Raw genomic sequence first — 21,476 nt, 5'->3', positions numbered from 1 at the left:
TGGGAACTTAACAAGACCCTGCCTCAAAATAAAATTGTAAAAAGGTTGGGGAGGTAAATCAGTGGTAGAGTGGTTGCTTAGCATGTGGGAGGCCCTGTGTTCAATCCCTAATGCTATAAAGGGGGTGAGGGGGTGCGGGGAGCTATTAGGTCACTACGCCCTTCTCCTTCCCAGCCTTATTCCCAACCCATTCATTATTCTCCCCACCAAAAGAGGTCGGGCTTAACACAAAGTCATCACCTCATTGTGTTCCAGACAAGCAATCATGATCTCTGACAAAATGACCACACCGGTTCTTCCTACCCCAGCACTGCAGTGGACCAGCAGAGGAGGGTTGGGGCTTTTTGGTTCACTTGTACTATTTGTATGACGTCGAACAGATTGGATCTCCTCAAGGTATGCTGTAGAGGGGAAAAAAAAAAAATCAATGAAATAGAAAAATACTTGGGGATTATGGCTTATCAGACTGCCAATTCAATTTCCCTAAGCCTGCAGATAAATACAGCATAAAGTACCATGAATCAATCTCAAGCCTTGGCTGGGACTGTAGAAATGTTTGTACCTCCAATTTCCTCATCCCCAACTGACATATAGAGGACACTCACTAAGAGACAGGTGTGGCATTCCACTCAGCACTGAACTATACTTTAAAAACAGCCCTGGTAACCTCCCTACCAAAAGAAGTCCAAAGCTTATGCGAGGCAATACAAAGTAAACATTTCAGAAACACATCTTCATTTCTGGCCAGAGAACGCTGTCCTGAGAACAAGACACTTACACAAAAATCCCTTGAGGTCCTCAGGACAGCCATGCTCAGGCCAGTCTGTGTACTGGAGATGCCACACTGTCCTCTCTTGCCCCGTGAGAAGGTGCTTCATCTTCAAGCCTGTGGTGGCATAGCAGCCAGAGTCTGTGCGGAACCGGGTTGTGATCTTAAATCTTCCATAGGTGACAGTGTTGTGCCTGGAACCAAGTCGTGGCCAATATCTAAAGCTCTTCTCCCTTCCACCTTCCTGTTAAAGACACGCACAGATAAAGAGTGGCACAAAATATAGCTACACAGATGCCCTTCACCCAGGCAGCACTAAAACTCAGAACTACAATCCTACTCTGCCCTTTCCACAAAAAGGTCAGAAAGCCATGTAATTCACATTAACAGCTCTTTGGAGGCTGAGAAAATCAATTAAGAGAAATGAATACTTACCTCTTCTGCTGTCACCATTGCTATAATTGCAATTCCCTGTTCCCATACCATCTGCCAAAAATCCTGACAGGTATTCTGTAATGGCCCCTGTGTGGCAATATAATCCCATTCAATTCCACTGACAGAGACCTGAAAGTAAAAAAGTAAAAAAAAAAAATTACTCTGTGTGTATATAACATACGTATCTGTGTATGTGTTCATGGTAGTACTAAAAAAGTGAACTGGATCCCCCAGCAGAATAATGAAAGGCTTATATGTTAATCTTTTTCTAGTCAATACAACTTCCATTATTGGCACCTTTATAAGGTATGTGCAGTGAATTCATGTAACATCTATGTGACCTGGGGCAATTTGCTAATTTCTCAATCTGTTCTTACCTAGAAAATAAAAATACTGCCTACCCTCAGAAGGTTGCTGTTTGGACTGAATCAACATAGATAGTGCCTGGCAAATAATAAGTAAACAGTAAGCAGCTATTACTGCTGCAATAGTTTAGTTCCTCTTGTAAAAAAAGTATCAACATCACAGTACGCAAAAATTCTCCCTCATTAAGCACTAAATTTGCCAGGCATCATTATACATGCCTATAGTCTCAGCCACTCTTAAGGCTGAGACAGGAGGATCATGATTTCAAGGCCCACCTGGGCAACTCAGAGAAACCCGTCTCAAAACAATAAATAAAAAGGTCTAGGGATATAGCTCAGTGGTGTAGTGCCTCTGGGTTCAATTCCTAGTATTGGTTAAATAATAATAATAATAAGTACATTGAAAAAAACATTCACAATTAAGCAAAAGCCTAAATTAAACAGGAGATTTCTAGGGAAAAGGCTATCTTCCTACATAAGGTAGTCTTACCTCTAAACTAACATCCTTGAGTACAGTCTAATATAACAGAGTAATAACTGGATTTGTAGTCTGGGAAACTGGATTACATCTCAGCTCCACTGATATATATGTATGTATTTTTTAAAAATATTTTTTAGTATAGGTGGACACAATATCTTTATTTTATATTTCTGCGGTGCTGAGGATGGAACCCAGTGCCTCACGCATGCTAGGCGAGCGCTCTACCTCTGAGCCACAACCCCAGCCTATTTTTATCTTATTTACTTATTTTTATGCTGTGCTGAGGATGAACCCAGTGCTTCATAGTGCTAGCAAGCACTCCACCACTGTTCCAACGTGACTGATGTTTTGTGACAATGGTAACAGTTTTCTGAGCATGCATTAAACATAAAATCCTGGGCAAATTCTGCTGCACACACACACTCATCTGAGGTTGCCAGTCACAGCCCTGGCTCCACATCCTTTCACTGAGCACCTCTCGGAGGCTGGCGTGCAGCTGGGCACAGGTTGCAACAGCGGTCAAATGGGAAATCTGTGGGGTAAAGGCATCACGCTCCTTTTTTTAGAGATGAATCAACTGAGGTCCTGCCAATGGTGAGTGGCAGATCAGGAATCACCCTGAGCTAGCCAATTCTGAAACCCCTAGTCTTTCAACTATTCTTTAGGTTGCTGCTAGAGATCTTTAAAATAAACCTACAGACCCACAACATTGTTCAATTCTTATCCATCCAGTCAGAAACAGGATGAACTATTCCAAAGAAATGCTTGGTTTCTGAGTACATGATAGCTTTGTTAAAAAAAAAAAAAAAAAAAAACACAACAATGGTATGTGTATAGATTCCTCAAAACCTTTTAAGGGTACCAACAAGCATACATGTAGCCAGATCTCCAGAAATCCTTAGGTACCAGATTGCTCTCTTTTCAAATATGACTTGCAAACTCAAGAAAATCAACATTTGACCACAGACACTTACTATTTCACTCACTATAAGGAGATTTCTATTTCCAAAATAAAGATTTGAATCGAGCCAGCATGAACAAGGGTACAATAATGGAGGAGAAAGAACATCTGTCTTATTCAGCCACCTGCTATGAATCATTTTTTCCATTTTAATGCTTATAACATTACCCTAGTTAAATGGCATTATACTGTTTCCAGGAAAAAGAGGGCTTCTTTAAAGTGATATTTAAAAAATGATCACAGGGAGACTGCAAAGAGAATAGATGGCACCTCCAGAAGTAAAAGATTTTTCTTATACAATATGAGATTATATTTATTAGCAGCTTTTTCTCTGTTGTCACAAAGAAAGAGTGCTATGTTGAACAAATAACGAGGACTTGCCCAGTTTCTGTTTCTGTTGATGTAGACTGTGCAACATGGATCTGATCAATATACAGAAGTGAATGCTTTTTGTTAATACCATCAAAAGCCCAGACACATTTGTTACATAAAATCTCACACAAAGTGCCAGGTGTGGCGGCACATGCCTGTAATCCCAGTGACTCAGGACTCTGAGGCAGGAGATCCCAACTGAGGGCCAGTTTGTACAACTTAGTTAGTGAGATCCTATCCCTCTGCCCCTGCGCCCCCCAAAAAAGCTAATGCAGGTGTATGACGAGGTGAAAACTAGCAATTCAGCAGATTCTGTGCGAATTTATGAGCCAGAAAAAAGTCTTCAGATTTAGCAGGACAAAGTTCTAAAGCCAGGCGAATAACATGTCCCACACCCTGTTACCAACATGAGGGCAGAGTGGTTTCCTACAGGAAAGAGTATTAGGCATCACTTTGGCTCTGATAAGCACTTTTTATCTAGCATTGGTATATGGGATTCTCCAGCTGTAACAATGTAATGACATAGTTGTAACAATGGTTCAAAACTGGGGTGTTTTTAGAACACATGAATATAATTTTTAAATATTTAACCCCAAGTTAAATGTGCCGTTTATCACCCTAGATGTTCCTCTCACCTTGATATGTGATGCATTGATGTAACCAGTGTTGTTCTCCTTGGTTGGGACAAGCTCCACTCTTGCATCATCATAGGGAAGGACATCTTGGAATCGATTTCTTTCTGCATTTTCTGGGAGTCGGGCTATTGAGCACTCTCCATCAACTAGTCGTTTTTTAAGAATTCTTTCATATTCTGTGAATACCATTCCCTGTTCTAACCGCTGTTCCAGAATTTTACACTGCAAAATAGAGTATGTGGAATAAAATTAATATATTCACATGTCACAGCTGCATTTTAACTGTACATTTAAAATCTGTTTTCTGCTTCAGATCTAGTATTATCTAATTTTGAAAATTCTACATGAAACCAAACTTGAAATTTTAGCAAGCCATAACAATATGGATTAAAAGAACGAAAGACATATTCTTCTTGGTAACATACACAATGCAAAATGCTGCTTAAATTTGAAAAATGGCCTAAAGAAATTTGTTGAGCTTGTTTTGAAATCCATGGTCAATTTTGTACCATGTTAAGAAAAAGAATTCTCCTGGAGAAAATGAATTCCAGAGTAGGACAATCAGTTCCAACATCTGTGAACTATTCTAAGATTTATAAATGGCACATAAAAATACTCCAAGCAGGACGGGTGCCGTGGCGCATGCCTGTAATCCCAGCAGCTCAGGAGGCTGAGTTCAAAGCCAGCCTCAGCAAAAAGCAAGGTGCTAAACAACTCAGTGAGACCCTGCCTCTAAATAAAGTATAAAATATAGGGCTGGGGATGTGGCTCAGTAGTCAAGTGCCCCCAAGTTCAATCCATAGTACCCCCACCAAAAAAAAATGCTCAAAACAGTAGTAAATGTTGTCAATGATCTCCAGGATCAGGTTGTAAGGAATTTTCATGCCTGTCTGATTTTTATACCATAAAAATCTCATAAAAAATACCCTAGTCTCACAAAGGAAGTTTTGAAAAATTTAGTAACTATTTACTCTTGAGATAGATTTTCAATATGATGAAAGCAGTCAATGTTTGTTTTCTTTCCTAGGTATAATCATACACATTTGTAAAGATCCTCTCACTATAAGGCCATCAAAAATCAATAACCTGCCCCAAATGGCTTGCAGAAGGTACAGAACAGAAACAAACAACAGGAAACCAACATTCAAGGCTGAGACTAGATATTAAGACATAAGCTGTACATACGCCCAATTTTGTGGCCTAGATGAGAAAGTTCTTTAACACTCATTTAATGATTATTAAATTATGCTACAAATTTCATTGACGTCTCACAAAGGCATTTTTGCAGTATTCACCAATTGCCCCAGAGAAGGTATAAAGCCAGGGCATCCTGCATGTACATACCCTTTCATCATTTGTCGCTCTGGTGGATACTTCCTTTCCTTCATCAGGTAGAGGCAATCGAGACAAGGAGAGTCCATTGAGAGCAGCCAATTTAAGGGGACCAATTTTTTTTGTATCTACTCGAGTCTTTTTCATTCCCTATAAAAAATATTTACATGTATATATGAAATATACACCAATACAGTCCTTTGAAAAGAAATCTCAATGGGCTGAAGGCTGGTGACAAAGGGAGTGTCCTCCTCTGCCAAAGGAGGAGAGGTTTCAGTCCTTCACAAATCATTTGTTTAATAAACATTAGGAGGAAGACATTCCTTTCAAGGCCAAGGCCCTGATAAGTCTTTCAGATACAAGATTTTGAAACTCAGTTGGTTACAAGGCTCTGTTGCAATGAAAGGTGAGGCTCAAGGCAAGCAGCATTCTTTCATAGAACTCCCAAATTTCAAAAGACACAAAATATCAGCAGCAGTCCACCAAAAAAAAAAAAAAAAAAAAAACTTTAAAAAGGCAATCATCTAATTATAGTAAACCTTCACAATATTTTTTAAATGTAAATTTTAAAAATCCTGAAGAGGCCAGGTATGGTGGTGCACACCTGTAATCCCAGCAGCTCAGGGGACTGAGGCAGGAGGATTAAAAATTCAAAGCCAGCCTCAGCAATTTAGCTAGACCAGAAGCAACTAAGTGAGACCCTATCTCAAAAGAAAACATAAAAAGGACTGGGGATGTTGCGCAGTGGTTAAGTGCCCCTGGTACCCCCCAAAAAAAAATCCAGAAAAAAAATATATATAATCCTGAAAAACTTGAATGCCTTTTGCGGCAGCTCCCTTTTTTCCCACATCCTATTCTACATTCTGTTGCAGAACTGTGTGACCTGGGATGTGTCATCACACTTCCTAAGAAAGGCCACAATGTGAAACAAGGAAAATAAAACTGCTGAAATCTCTATCAGGAAGATAGGGTAAAAGAGAACATCAACAAAATTTCACCTCCAAAACACAGGTACTCCCTAAAGTTATTATTAATACTAATGATTTTCTTTGTGACAGTATATAAATCTAAGAATGCTATCTCCTTGGATATCCTATACCTCCTTGGAAGCCATAATAATTATAAGGAGAGTAGTCCCAATTTTAAAGAAAAGGTTTTCTCTGTTCTGTCTTACAAATGACTTTACTCCAGTTCCATCAGCCTAAAAAAGGCCATAAAACCCCAGGATCATAATAACAGAGCAAGAACAAAGAAAAAGGACATTTTGGTAAGGAGAAAAAAATGCTGAAAGACTGCTACTATAATTGGAGAATATGACTGGTAGTTATCTTGAAAAGTTAACTAGAATAATTGTTTATTTATTTGTTTGTTTATTTTGGGGTACCAGAGATAAAACCCAGGGGCACTCAACCACTGAGCCACATCTCCAGCTCTTTTTGTTTGTTAATACAGGGTCATACTAAGTTGCTGAGGCTGGCCTTAAACTTGGGATCCTCCTGCCTCAGCCGCGCCCCGCCCCCACCCCTACCCCACCCCCACCCCACCCCCAGTCACTGGGATTACAGGCATGTACCACTATGCCTGGCAACTGAAATAATTTTTAATTTTATAATTCGTATTTGATCATGAGCTTCCCATAGAATGGCATCTGAACTAGGAAGAGGTAGAGTCCTGGGTTAAAGTCCAGCCTCTGACTAACATCCTTCAGGAAGTCAACTTTTCCCCTCTAAGCTTCATCAAACAGAAAGATGGATACAGAGAGACACACAGATTAAAAGTCCTGCTTTGGCTAAAGTCTCATGATTCTAATGTGTGCAGAAAACAGTGGTGTGCTGGTAATGTTTAACAACTGGCTCTGGAGGAAAAAGTTCTGATCTGAACTTACCAATTTCTGTAGTATAAATACTCCTATCACTGCCAATTTCAAACTGCCAATGTGATATCAACTAGCTCACAAGATTCCTGAAAACTTCATAGTCAGCTCCTGTTAGCCAGTATATAAGCTGGCTCCAGTACTTCTAGGCTGGATAAAGTTAATTGGCTATAAGGTTAGTTCTAAAGACTTGAAGAAAGTCTAAACTAGCCTTGAATATCCTTTAATTAGCCCTGAGAGGACAAGTACATGGTTTCAAATGCATGATCTGCACAGTGATTTTTTTACATGAGAACTACTGCACAAGACTAAAGGGTGCATCAAAGAGAAGATCTTTATGTAGATGTATAAGTACCCAAACCAGTCTGCCTTTGAGATAATAATCAAGTCCCGGGAGGTGGAGGCAGACAGATACAGAATTCTAAAATGGTCCTTCTTGACTGCAATTTATTTTAGTGCTTTTAAATACTAAACCTTTTTAACCTTAATTCACATTAGTCTATTTGATATTTTTTTGTAACAATTATGCAAGATAATGGCAATCCCATGTTACCATGAAGGGGTCAGAGGATTTAGCAAGAGGCTGGCCTCTTCTACTTTTGGGAAATTAGTAGTAAGTTAAAATGTATGATGCAACCTCACAGTAATAAGTTATTACTGACTGGGCACTTTTGATGTGCCAGGACTTCATCTGGGGTCAGCATCTACAAATAAGAAAACTGAGTCACAGAGAGAACAAACAGCTTGCCCAAGTTCACACAACTGTGTCTTTGAGGAATCAGTGTCAAAACAATTTTTAAAAATCTCTCACTGAAATTAGTTATGATGAATCATTTAATTCAGAAGGCAATTTTGCATGCCTAACCTCAAGTGGGACATTATTCTATGAAGCAAATAGGCAAAGCAGAAAGACTGTCCCTGGGTTACAGATACAGAAGCTGAAGTTTGAGGGTCCAGCCAACCAAACAGAAAACTAACAAATGGCAAAGCCTAGACTTAGACCCAAGGCTTAGGATCGGTATTCTTTCCTCTTGACCACAACTGCTATCCACTTTCTTTGAGGAAGTGAAATCCTTATGCAAGGGTCGCAGGAGGGGTGGTGGGGACAGCCTAAAAGCATAATCCAGTTGCACCATTTTATCAGTATTACAGGTCTTAAAAGTTAATTAGAGAAAATTTGTATTTTAAGAGAACCAAAGACCTCCGATTTAGATGAAACTGCCAGGCTCCATTTAAAACATAACAAGGATAATCTAGGCTTGACTACTGGGCTATACTCAAAAAACAAATATCATTTGGAGAAAGTACTTGGGTCACACATAAAAAGAGTGATATCTCTTACTGTAATAGAAGAGTCCATCCTGTTGGCTCAGGGGCTCGGGTGAAGCTACCACAGAAACCCCTTATCCCTGCTCTGAGATCAATAGTCAGCCTATACCCTCAACCTCGGTCCTCTTGAGACACTAGACTTTACATTACAGAAAAAAAAAAGGATTGTACCCTCAGGAAAAATTAAAAATAATCTTAAAATTCAAACCCAAACTAATTAAAAGAAAACACATTTAAGGGTTCGATCCTTAGCACCACATAAAAATAAAACACATTTAAACCTGTGGTAGTTTTTAGGTAGTTTCTGTCTATACATAATGATCTATTTCACATAAACACTATAATAGTGTTTGAGTTTTCTCCTGCCCACTGAGATGTTTGTAGTATTTTTGAGGCTTTCATACACTAGACTGGAACCATACTTGAGATGGACCCTGGATCTGAGTGTATAGTTTAACCCAGATGAGGGAGGAGAGTCCCTGCTGCCAAGACCCTGGTGGCAAATGACTTTACACATCACTTTGGCTTGGTTCAGATACCAGGGATGAGGAGAGCAAGGTGGGCCATGAGGAGCTGGATGCCAGAGTAATGCAACAAGATGATTTAGAGTGTACAGACTGAGTCACAAATGCTCAGTCAAAGGTTGAGAACGCAGAAAGTTTCAGTGGACAGACAAATAAGAAAGCTTCAACAAGCAAGTATTATTACTCAGTAAAATATTATATACAGTATACCTCCATGCCAAACAGTATAGATGAGAGGCTATAGATATAAACATGGGTTTAAAATTCCCATGTTTTAGGGCTGAGGTTGTGGCTCAGTGGCAAAGCACTTGCCTCGCACATGTGAGGCACTGGGTTCGATCCTCAGCACCACATAAAAATAAAATAAAAACAAAATAAATATATTATGTGAATGTATAATTAAAAAATATTAAAAAACAAAAATTCCAGGTCACTAGTTATATGACCTTGGAGAAGCTACTTAATATCTTAGTGTCTATTTCTTTATCTATAAAATGAGTATCACAATAGGCTTATTGTAAACTACAGGCAGCAAAGATGCAGTGCTCAGCACATTTCTTTGAGAACAGCTGAAAAGGTTAACAAGGCTTCTTTACATTTTGTTACAAATAAAGAAGTGCTTAATCATTTTTATTTCTTATACTGAACAGCAAAGAGCTGCCATTCTCTACAAGGAATATAGGAATTCTCAGTTCACTTAACCTTTCTTTTAAAGACACTTTTGGGGATTTTTGTCTTAACAAACTGCCATTCCCCATTCATGGCCAAGAAATTCAAATTGTATTCACAGACTCTGACCTTCTGATTAAGAATTAGGAGAACAGCCTTGTAGGCTTCTCCCAGACATCACTTGAGCAATGGAAAAGAGAGAGCCCTGGGGTGCTGCAGCACTTCACCATATTTTCAACCGGCAGTTAGCAAATCAAGGTGTGCTAAAGTCATGAAATCTTAACCTTCTTTTCCTTCACACATTACTAAAACATTTCCTTCATTCTTCCATTCCAAAGAGCCTTCTCACTGCATCCAATTTATTATTTCTAGCAAAACCACTAAAACTCTAATCAGTCTCTACTAATTCCACAGATAAACTCAACTATGTTTTAAATAAGACAAAAATAAAGTAACATGGGGTGGGAGGTAGATGTTAAAATAAAAACAGCCAAGAAATATCAGAAGCGGGAGCCACATGGCAGATGTGGAGGGCAGGTGCAGGGCCCGGTTCTCCCTCTGCTCGAAGGCGGCTTACCCCCAGGGGCGGGAGCCCTTGCACAGTGTTCTTCTTCCCCGAGAGCAGATCTGACACCGGCCTCTTCTTCAGAGAGTCCCTCCTGGCTCGGTACCGCCCAGATGTGGTCAGGTCAGACTCGGACATGGAGGGCGTCAGCAGCCCGTCCCTTCGGGGCCGCCGGGCTTCCACAGTTGCGTGGACGTGGCCACCTTCCCTCGCCCTCTGCTCCGCCTCTGCCCCGTGGGGCTTGGGCTCGTGAATATGCAGAGGCCCTGGCAGCGGGGTGCCCGCCGCACAGGGGCAGCCGGGCAGCGGCTCGTGGGCGTAGGCTGCGGGCTGCCGGGGCTCAGGTCGGGGCTCAGGCCGTGCCAGGAGGGCCCGCGCCCCATCTTCCTCCAGCTCCTCCTCCTCCTCGCTGCTGTGTATCAGCATGGTGGCATCCGAGAGAGACTTCTTGTGGCCGTATCTCCCACCTTCCTGCTCTTCGGGCTCGTCGGGCTTAGTCCGCTCAGCGAAGACGCCGGGCTGGGGGCCCGCGGCAAGGGTGCGCGGCGCCACGTCTGCGGCAGAGGCCGACATGGTCCTCTCCTTGAGCCGCAGTCCCTCCAGGCCGTGCGTGAGCCCCGCGATCTCGATGCTGTTCCTCTTCTGCAGCTGGGCATGCCGGGCGGCCGTCAGGGGCTCGCTGACCTCCTGCAGGGAATGGGCCACGGGCAAGCTGTCCTCCTGGAACGTCTGCACCGAGTGGTGGACCCGCCTGGTGATGAGATCCGGGTTGCTACTGCTTATGTAGAGGTGGCGCGACAGGTCTGGGGTGCTGTTGGCCGGCCTTGGGTACGGGTAGGGCGGCGGCGGGCGGTACACCTGGGTTTTCATGATGTTGGGAGCCGGGTAGTCCTGCGCCTGGAGCTGCACGTTGGTCAGCTCGGGCACGCTGACAGCGCCCACCACGGGCCGCCTCTCGGCAGGGTAGGGGTAGGGAGACTGGCTGTGGAAACTGTAGTTCAAATTGAATGGGTAGTGGGCCGACTGGGGAGAGGCGAAGTGCGCGTGCTCCCGAATTTCAGGCTGGCTGTAGACCAGGGCATCTGGCCTGCTGTATGCATAGGAATTGCCGATGTTGAGGTTTCTCAGCGAGTGGCTCTGCCTTTCGGCATGCACCAGGCCTCTGTTGAGCTGCTTCATCACAGTCTCGTAGTCTGGGGTCGGGCGGTAAGACGGGGGTATCAGGGCACTGTGCCGATGAGTGGGGATGTAGTCGGGTCTCATGACATCACTTCCACTAATACTCGGGTTGGAGGACATAGGAGAGGGCTGCAAGTACGCTTGAGGGTTATTTAAGGAACTGGTGCTGTGTGCGCTATAGACACTACCATTACGGATTCGACCATTGAGGTCAATTTGGGCTCTATCCAAACTTGTCTGGGAGTGACAATAATATCCATTCTGGTTGGGCACAAAGAGGTTATCTGGAAAAAAAAAAAAGTTTAAAATGTACTTTAAGGATTTTCTTAAATTTATTAAACTGATTTCACCAGCCAAATATTGAGAGTGTCCCTCAATTTGGATTTTCAGTGCAGCCTATAAAAATCTTTGATAAAATAATATGGGGCAACCAGGCATGGTGGTATACACCTGTAATCCCAGCTACTCAGAAGACTGAGACAGGAGGATTGCAAACTTGAGGCCAACTGAGCAATTTAGCCCACCTCAAAAAAATAAAAAGGGACTGGGAATGTAGCTTAATGGTAGAGTGCCCCAGGTTCAATCCCCAGTACAGCAAAATAAACAAATATATAAATAAATGTAATGACCTGGGGCTTCTCTTGTACTATGAGTGGCCCTGGGAGCTTTGGCTTCCTCATCTATAAGATTGGGGTGGCTCTACCTACTTAAAGGTTCAAAATATGAAACCCAATAAAGATTAGCCTAATCTAAGTCCAATGTTACGAGTATAATTATGGTTGGGGTTGTAGCTCACTGGTAGGGCACTTTCCTATCACATGTGAGGCACTGGGTTCTATCCTCAGCACCACATAAAAATAAATAAATAAAATAAAGGTATTGTGTCCAACAACAACTAAAATTAATTAATTAATAATTTTTAAAAAGAGTATGACCGTATAACAAAACGGTCTTTTTTTCTGAATGTTGAAACCATGTACTTCACTGTAGATCCAAAACGCTCTTTCTGGAACTCCATAGAACTCGAGGCACAGATACTTACTGCTCGAGGTTCAGAACCACTAATTCTGCCGTCTCCACAGTAAGGGATGTGGCCATGCTAGTTCAAGCACCAACTGTCTGTAAATATTTCCTTAACTGGAATTTCAGATTGCCTGCATAAGTTCTTTCAGAATGAAGATAAAATTTCCACCATAAAAGGACAATAGTGTAGCAGGATATCCTTTCTCTAGTCCAACAGTGTCACCAGCGGCTGCACACCCCACTAGAGTCCAGAAGCCACGAAGAACCATACTAAGACAGCTGCACCTGCCCCATCTTGGTCCCCACCTTTCAGTAAGACGTGGATCCAGGGATCACAGAATCAGGAGACTCATCTCACAATGCTATGTGTATGTGTCCCAAGCTGAAAGAGGCCATGTTCTTTGCAGCCAATCTGTAGCTCACCTGAATCACTTTACTAACTGCATTTCAGTTTCCTTTGGAAAGCATTCTTTGTGTACTCCAACAGCTCCAATTGATTATCCAAGTGACTCACCAGTCTGGTAGGTGCATTTTATTCTGGTGGCACACCTAACCCCAAAGAAACAGCACACTAATTCCCACTTTATTCTTCCTGCTGTCACTGTGAAAACTTCCTCACTGCTATGCTTTCCCTATCCCTAGAACACTCAGCCATTAAGTCTCTGGGTCCCTCTTTTCTCAGTCTCCACCTTGTCTCCACAGTATACCTGCCCAGCAGGTTTCCCTGCTTCTAGGTTCCTCTTAAATCATCAAATCATTTGTGAGCCTGTAACAGACTATACTCAGAGCAGAAGGGGGAAAAAGATGACTGGAATTTAGGACAGTCAGAGGTGAAGGTGGGCATAATAATCCCTGTAATTAAAGTAAGGAAAGATAAAAGTGGCAAGAGTCTGGAGGAGGGAAGAATCACTTCCAGCTTGAGCTAAGTGATGGAGACATGGAAGAGATATTCAAAAACAACTCTGCAGAAGATACTGCAATCAAAGGGTCTTGTGGGAGGGGCAGGCATGTCCCATTTCCATCCAGAGCTTGGTCTCCAACTCTGAGAACACACACGATTATGCCTCCTCCTACTTGATGCCAGGCACAGCCCTGTGACTAGTAACATTCAAGGGAAAGTGGAGAGTTAAGAGCCAGCTTCTACAGTCTCTTCCCCTGCTAAATGAGCCACAGCATTCCAGATGGAAGAGCTCCCCCAGCCCACCACTCCCCTAAGTCATGCTGAAGTGAGCAGAGTCCTGCCAGGGCACAATGGACAGGTAATGTGAGCAAGAAGTAAAGCCAGAGAGTTTAGAATGGTCTGTTAACACAGAATAAACTATACTATTCTGGTTGGATGGCAGGCTGTGGACAGAAGGGTACAGTAGAATGGGCATTCTGGGTGACAACAGAGAAGCATGATTGAAGTTGAGGACCACTCCTAGAAGGGCATGCTAGAGAAGAGCAAACTAACAGTGGGAAACCAGATTGGAAAAGCAGGCTAAGGGAATATTGTGGAGAGCATGGAACACTAGGCAAAGGAATATTCTTGCATATCAGGGAGATGAGCTGGCAGCTGTGTGTTAGATGAACCAGGGAGAGTGGAAATTGAAGATACCAGTTCACATGGTACATTAGTTACCTAATGAGAGGTAAGATAACAAAAAAGCCTGCATCAGCTCAGGAACAGGAAGACAAGGAGAAGGGGATGGGAAGACACATGAAGTTCAGGCAATAGGATTTGTAACTGACTAGATGTGGAGTACCAAAAACAAAAAAGAAAACAAAAATTTCCTGCAGCTCAGAATCCATAACCAGGAGAATGACTTCATCACAAAAAAATGAAGTAAGGAACACAGGAAAGGAAGCCGCTTACAGAGTAGAATGACAATCCAAATTTAATGTTTTAATTTTCAGCAAGTCACAGGAGCTAATACCATTCATGGAGTGCTCCACCTAAGCCAACCTCTTCACATGCAGCAACCCCTGTAGCTGCCACAGCAACCTGTCAGACGGTAGGAAGTGTGGGGCTGCAGCACGGGAGTGCTGATGGGGTGGGAAATGAAGATCTGACAGTCGCCCCTGCAGGGGTTTGAAATGTGGGTGACACTGTTGTAGACATTCCCAAAGGGAGGGAAGAAGGCACAGACAGGCTTTTGGGGAACAACAATCCATACTGACAGAAAGGAGGAGGGCAGCTCAATGGGAAAAGTGATGTTTGACTCTGATGGTGTGGAGGACCTGGGGATGATGGGGCCCTTGGAGAGGCAGCTTCAATACAGCAGCAAAGGCAGAAGGAAATGTTACCCAACAAGCAGATGCAGCACATGGCAATCACTCAGAAGGACAGGGTGAAAAAGGAAAGAAAAAATAACCTAAAACCATCGTCTGAAGAGAGAATAAAGAAAAAAATAACCTAAAACCATCGTCTGGAGAAAGAGAAGAGAAAAAAAAAAAATCAGGGCATTCGCAGACCAAGGTAGTGGAGGAGACTGACAACGCAGAGAAGAGTCTTGGTGGGAGGGGCTTGCACATAAGAACAGACAGGCAGGTGCAAGGAGAACAGTGAAGAAATACAAAACCACCCAGAGGTGGACACCCAGGATCCACACCCGAGCACGTCTCCCCAACTGCCTGCCTCACTGCATGGAAATGCTCATCTTATATGTAAGTGGCACAAAGAATACGGTCACAATCTGCCTTCGTCCCTTCACACTTCATTCCCTCCTGGCTCCTGATGGGATAGGGCAACTGGACAACTCTACTTGCCAAACAAACACCACTTTGTCATTCTGTGCCAAGGCATTCACTATGCACCAAAACCAGAGTTGCAGTCAGTCAAGGACCTGCCTCCCTTACTGTTGAAATGCAGCCATCTCTTGAGAACCAGAAAGCTGTTCTCAATGCCCCCAAAACAATGAGTCTGTCTTCCATCAAAAGGCACAGTAACTGTATGCTCTCTCACAGCACAGCGATGAAATTTTCTTTATATTCAAGTTGTAACTACATTTGTCTCATTCCCTACAATTAGATTCTAAGAGAGATACTCATCTGCACCAACTCCCTTGGCTTTTAGTACAGACTTATACACAGAGTATGGAATAAACATTGAATAAGTAGTCAAGATTCAGTGTTGGGGCACTGTTGTAAATATAGCTTCCGGACTGGGGTTAAGGCTCAGTGGTAGAGCGCTTGACTAACACGTGCGAGGCCCTGGGCTCGATCCTCGGCACCACATAAAAACAAAATAAAGGTATTGTGTCTAACTACAACTAACAAGTAAATATTTAAAAATAAATATAGCTTCCTATAGTTCCCACATGAAAACTGCCGTAATGAAGTGTTTAAACCTTTATGGTGGGAAGGTCTCAGACAGGGAGGAAACAAAGTAAGCCTGGGACAGCTTTTACCAGAAAGTGAGAGAGCAATGGGGGAGTGTTAAAGGACATTGGAACCAGCTTAAAGAAGTTCCCATTGATCAAATTTGGAACCATCTGAGCATAAAATTTGATATTGCATATTTTCAACATACGTTCAAGAACTTGAATATAATGGCTTGTTCTATAAATACAAGCTATATTAATAACAATTTGGGGTGTTACTTCAGCCAAAAACTATCCAGGTTTCAAGACCTCCAAGTCTTCATAGATATTTTCATTGTAATAACAATGTGAGGCTTTGCAGAGTTTGTGTACTTTACCTTGGGAAGAAGCATATGGCTCTGTATAATGTCCATTATAATGCAGCTGGGGCGGGGGAGGCATCACATAGGGCTGGGGTTTAGGCTGAGAAATGAAAAGTTGGACACAGGGTTAAAACACATTGCCTATGCAATAAAGATAACATAATTCTCTGCTGAATTCTTCCCCTCCATTAAAAAAAAAAACTGCATAAGGGGTTAAATATATAACATATGGAAAATAAACATGAAGACACAGGTCTTACTGTACCTATTATTTCCATGTTCCCCACATGGCAATGCCAAACCTTTTGCACTGATACCAAGGACATTAGATAGCACAAGAGAATTTGCATCCAAAAAGTTAAAGATGGGCCAAATGTGGTTGCACATGCCTGTAATCTTACTCAGCAACTTAGGAGACTGAGGTAGAGGACCACAAGTTGAAGGCCAGCTTCAGCAACTTAGTGAGACCCTCAGCAACTTGGCAAGACCCGTCTCAAAATTAAAAGGACTAGAAAATAGTCCAGTGGTAAAGCATTCATTTCAATCCCCACTACCAAAAAAACCAAAAAAGTAAAAGATGTAAGAAATTAATTCCTTTGAATAAACAGATGAATACAGGATGCTTATTATATAGTATAGTCAATCTTATTAGACAAAATCCTCAGGTAATTTAAATATCTTACAACTTACAATTATTCTTGACTAATAGTTAAAATTTATAATATTTGATTGGACCTAATATTTAAATATGTTTAATATAATAAATTTTATGTTGAGTCTATAGAAAAATCATCATTTGAATAAAAATGATCAAATATAATCATACTTTTATGGGTCAAACTCAAAATTAACACTAACAAAAGCATATTTTATTAAGGAAAATGACACCACTAAAAGGAAACAACAATTATATTTTCCTCCTTACCAGAGACAACCTTGAAGATGACCTCCTCCTGATTGGGTTCACTGTGATAGTCTGAGTTTGCCTATAAAAACAGATGATTTTAAGAAGAGTGCAAACACTTCCTAAATTCTAACAAAATAAACTAAGAAAGGTAAAATAAAAAATATTCTGAGCCAAAAAGACAAACTAGACCAATCATAGATTGGTTAGAGAGAAGGAAAAAACTCTCATTTTGGGGGGGGGTCTCTGCCCTTTCCTGCTGCCTAAAGCCCTCTGAGCATGTTCTGAGGCGTCACCACCTGGACCTCCTTCACTAGCAAACTCATCCCATGGGAAGTAGGATTCAGCACCGGTGTCTCCCGTGGGCTGGGTTTGCACTAGTGCCTCCACTGACAGTCCTGGTAGGGGTCACCATCAACTTTCAGCCCAGAAGCCCAAAGCAATGGAAATTACCTTAATTAATTCTGTTTACCACATACTCCAAACATTAAGGAAAAGATAAGTTTGTAATTTTAGTGACTTAAAAATTTATATTTCTTCTAAGGAAATAAATTAGGGAAAGCAAAGTTCAGTGGGTGTGTGCTAAGCCCATTTACCTTTCTTTGCAAGAAACTGTTCTAATTTTTCTCTCTCTTTTTTTTTTTTGTACTTGGGATTGAACCCAAAGGCACTATACCACTGATCAACATCCCAGCCCTTTTTATTTCTTTTTTTTTTTTTTTTGGTCAGGGGTCGGGGTCAGAGTCTAAGTTGCTAAGGCTGACCTCAAACTTGCAATTCTCCTAACTCAGTCTCCAAAGTAGTTGGGATTACAGGAATGCATCGTTGCACCCAGTGAATTGATTTTAAATAGATATATTTTTTTAATGTAACTGAGTGTATTAAGGAATTCTGCCTGATAATTTGAGATTTTAAACTATTCACACAGATCCAATTTTTGAATAAACAATTAGATAAAAAAGGAACAAGAAATAGAAAAGCTAATTTCTAACTATTGTTTTTAAACCGAAGCAGATTTTTATTTTTCCTGTGTGTGTGTTCAGTTTTATTGCAAATAAGATCTAGGAACCTAAATACACTGGATTCTTGGCTTTGTTGATAACTTAAGCAACTGTGCCAAGGAACTTTTCTTAAAAACTTTACCATCTGTTCCTGGCTCATGGGCTTATGTGACATACAATTACTGACTACAAAAATATTTTGTGACCTTAAGTTAATGCTCTAAGGACTAATTACTAGAAAAGCCATCATAACAAAATGAAAATTCAACCCATTTTAATCAGAGAATTTATCATAATGTTAAGCCTCTTGTCTTCTAAATTAACATTATTCTGATCATTCTAATAATTAGTATCCATTGAAACCCTGAATATTAAGCTTATTTTGACAAAACTTTTGAGACAAAAGAAAACTAGTGGATAGTAGGAATTAATATCAGATGACTTTAACTGCTTTTACAGGTTGACTTCTGTAATTTCCTTTTTGAATCACTGGAAAGTATTCAGGTTGTTGATGGAAAACAGATGTCTTTTTCCAAAGCCTGCTCCATCCTTCTAGTACTCTCCTTGGTGAGGCAGGTCTGCACAGGGCCTCTGGGCTATTTTTAGAATACTCTTTAATTGCATTTCTAAAACACTGCATTTTGTCACTTTGAAATTTACTTTGCCTCTTGTTATCCTTATGACCAAGGCTAGGTTTGGGCAGGTTGGGTCCTATGAACTTCATATTCAGTCTATCCAGGACTCGATGTCTGAATGGACTGAACTCTTAAAATGATACAAATTCAAAAATGGGGAGAAAGGGTTGCTGGTAGGATCCACTAGCGACAAACAGCAACAACATGACATAGTTGTCCAGCCTGGGGCAAAAATAAAACTTGTGTTAAACATTAAAAAAAAAAAAAAAAAAAAATCCAAGGATACAGAGCTTAGGAGCAACTCCACCCATCCTAGCTATTTTGGCATCTTGCTGGCAGCACCCAGGGTGGAGGCGAACACTGTCCTCACCACTGCAGCAGACAGTTCTGCTAAACACAAAACAGTCTAGTACAGCTTTTTACCTGCCAAATTGTTTGAGCCAGGCGCCTCACCATCAGTTCTAATAGTTTAACCTCTTTCTCCTTGGCACAGTTCTTCCATGTACAGTTCACTCTGAGAACAGCCATCCTCAACTTAGCACATAAAACAAAAATGCTGTAACTGCTGGAGTGCTTTCCAAATTTGGGGGGATGGTTTCTATACTCATGGGTGCACTAAAAACAAGGCAGCTAAAAAAAATTCTTAGAAGAAACCACTGGAATGTACACACAAGAGAAGACAATTTAAAATGGCTGCCAGGCCAGGTGTGGTAGTGCATGCTTGCAATCCCAGTGACTTGGGAGATGAGGCAGAAGGATCACAGTTTGAGGCCAGGTGGGGCAATGTAGTGAGACCCTCTCTCAAAATAAAAACTAAAAAGGGCTAGGGACGTAGCTTAGTGGTAGAGCATCTCTCTGGATTTGATTCCCCACACAGGCAATATGGGGCAGGGTGAGAAGGGAGGGCAGAGACAAGGCTGCCCATCAAAGTAAAATAAATGATAATGCTAATCGAAACTGTGCTAAGAATGTACGTGATTATCTCATGGCATCTGAACACCAATGCCATCAGGGAGCCCCAGTTATTATCCTGATTTTACATATGGGAAACTGATACTTGATTAAGTAAGCCACTCCTGGTCACATGGCATACAAGTGGCAGAACCAGAATTCAAACAGGCCAGTGTGTCATTTTTTTCAGATAGCCTCTAATAATTTTTTTGTCTTATCCCTTCCCCAACTTCAACTAATTTAGGAAGAGGACATACCATGGTACCACTGGTGCCCAGCACACTGCCTGGCACACAAGGAAACCCTCAAATGTGTACTGAACAAATTAATGACCCAGTGAATGGGAACTGAAGTTGATGTTCATTACCGAGCACTTACAGTTAAGCTCATGTTTCTAAGCGCTGTCTGACTCCACTTTGTGAGCTACTCTCATTCATTCATTTGTTTATAACTAGCAAAGAGGAGAGATTTTGATGTACAAAAACAGTGTTGGATGGTAGAAGTATCTAAAGAACGTTTACCTCAATGACTTTCTTCCTGAACTTTCTATAATAAGGGTAAGGAAGAACAAAAGCTCTTCTCCCTCCCTATTCCAGGGCAGGTTAGAGCTGCATGTCCAAAGTGCTTCAAGAGCACTGGGTTAGCCAGGAACCCTCCTGTAATCCCAGTGGCTCTGGAGGTTGAGGCAGGAGGATTGCAAGTGTGAAGCCAGCCTCAGCAACTTAGCAAGGCCCTAAGCAACTTAGTGAGACCCTGTCTCAAAATAATAAATAAAAAGGGCTGGAGATATGGCTCAGTGGTTAAGCACCCCTGGTTTAATCCCTGGCACCAAAAAAAAAAAAAAAAGTGTGGGGGCCCAACCAACTGGTCTGGCTCCGAGATGCCCCACTTGCTACATCTCCAGGTGCAGCTCCCTGACACTGCAGGCAGAGAAAGGGGCAAGGATGGCAAAGATTATCTCAAGTAACTGGAGTACCGCTGGCAGGAGGGACCAGCCTCATCCTAACCCCCATGACACATGTGTTTTTCCAGTGACCTTCATCTACACAGGGACCTGCTCAGAAAGGGAAGTTGCCTCTGACTCTACCTGAGGTGCCAGTCCCCATGCTTTGCTGAGGAGGGATAAGAGAAATCCCACCATCTGCTGCTCCTAACCCCCACTACCATCCCACAGCCACTGGGTCCTTACCGTACCTCTGAGGGTCAAGGACTAGCAGGGGAGAGGGGTGCTCCATCTTCTTCCAGAATTCCTAGTCTCTTCAAGCCTACAGTCAGCCTTGAAGATGACAGGGCAGCCCCTCTTCCCTTCCAGGCAGGGCCTATGCCAGCCTGTCACCTGACATAAAAATCTCCAGAACAGAGGTGGACACTGGCAGTTAATATTCACCATAACCAGCCCTAAATTACAGGGAACATTCACCAACTCTCTCAGCAGCATGCTGGTAGCGACATGCTGGAATCCAAGTTTCTATAGAGAAAATCTCTTAAAGAGGCCATCTGTGGCTTGGTTTTTACAGGCTGGAAAATACAGCCACTGAGAGAAAAGAGGAACAGTCCCTACATTAAGAATCCTCCTAACTGGGCGTGGTGGCACATTACTGTAATCCCAGCAGTTTGGAGGCTGAGGCAGGAGGATTGCAAGTTCAAAGCCAGTCTCAGCAATGGCGATGTGCTAAGCAACTCAGTGAGATCCTGTCTCTAAATCAAATACAAATTAGCTCAGTGGTCAAATGCCCTTGAGTTCAATCCCTGGTACCTTAAAAAAAAAAAAAAAAGAGTCCTCCTATCCTTCTATTTCCCAGTCTTTTT

At 42.0% G+C, this 21,476-nt stretch overlaps 1 protein-coding gene across 3 annotated transcripts in view; it reads right to left on the bottom strand.

Annotated features, from left to right (window-relative positions):
- Ptpn21 (protein tyrosine phosphatase non-receptor type 21) overlaps window positions 1-21,476 on the bottom strand; it is a 76,532-nt gene that overhangs the window by 3,017 nt on the left and 52,039 nt on the right. For all 3 annotated transcript variants that reach the window (XM_046440706.2, XM_046440707.2, XM_046440708.2), the window contains exons 11-18: window positions 17,102-17,162; window positions 16,192-16,276; window positions 10,323-11,773; window positions 5,363-5,500; window positions 4,019-4,240; window positions 1,205-1,333; window positions 779-1,013; window positions 241-401 (exon numbers count right to left, since the gene is read on the bottom strand). In XM_046440706.2, coding sequence (XP_046296662.1) covers window positions 241-401; window positions 779-1,013; window positions 1,205-1,333; window positions 4,019-4,240; window positions 5,363-5,500; window positions 10,323-11,773; window positions 16,192-16,276; window positions 17,102-17,162 — 2,482 coding nt within the window. The remainder of the gene's footprint in view (window positions 1-240; window positions 402-778; window positions 1,014-1,204; window positions 1,334-4,018; window positions 4,241-5,362; window positions 5,501-10,322; window positions 11,774-16,191; window positions 16,277-17,101; window positions 17,163-21,476) is intronic.

Source organism: Marmota monax, unplaced genomic scaffold (genome assembly GCF_021218885.2).
Source record: "Marmota monax isolate L192 unplaced genomic scaffold, Marmota_monax_Labrador192_F-V1.1 WCK01_AAM20220418_F8-fsc00017, whole genome shotgun sequence".
NCBI classification, from domain to species: domain Eukaryota; kingdom Metazoa; phylum Chordata; class Mammalia; order Rodentia; family Sciuridae; genus Marmota; species Marmota monax.
This window is presented reverse-complemented; position numbering and strand designations above follow the sequence as displayed.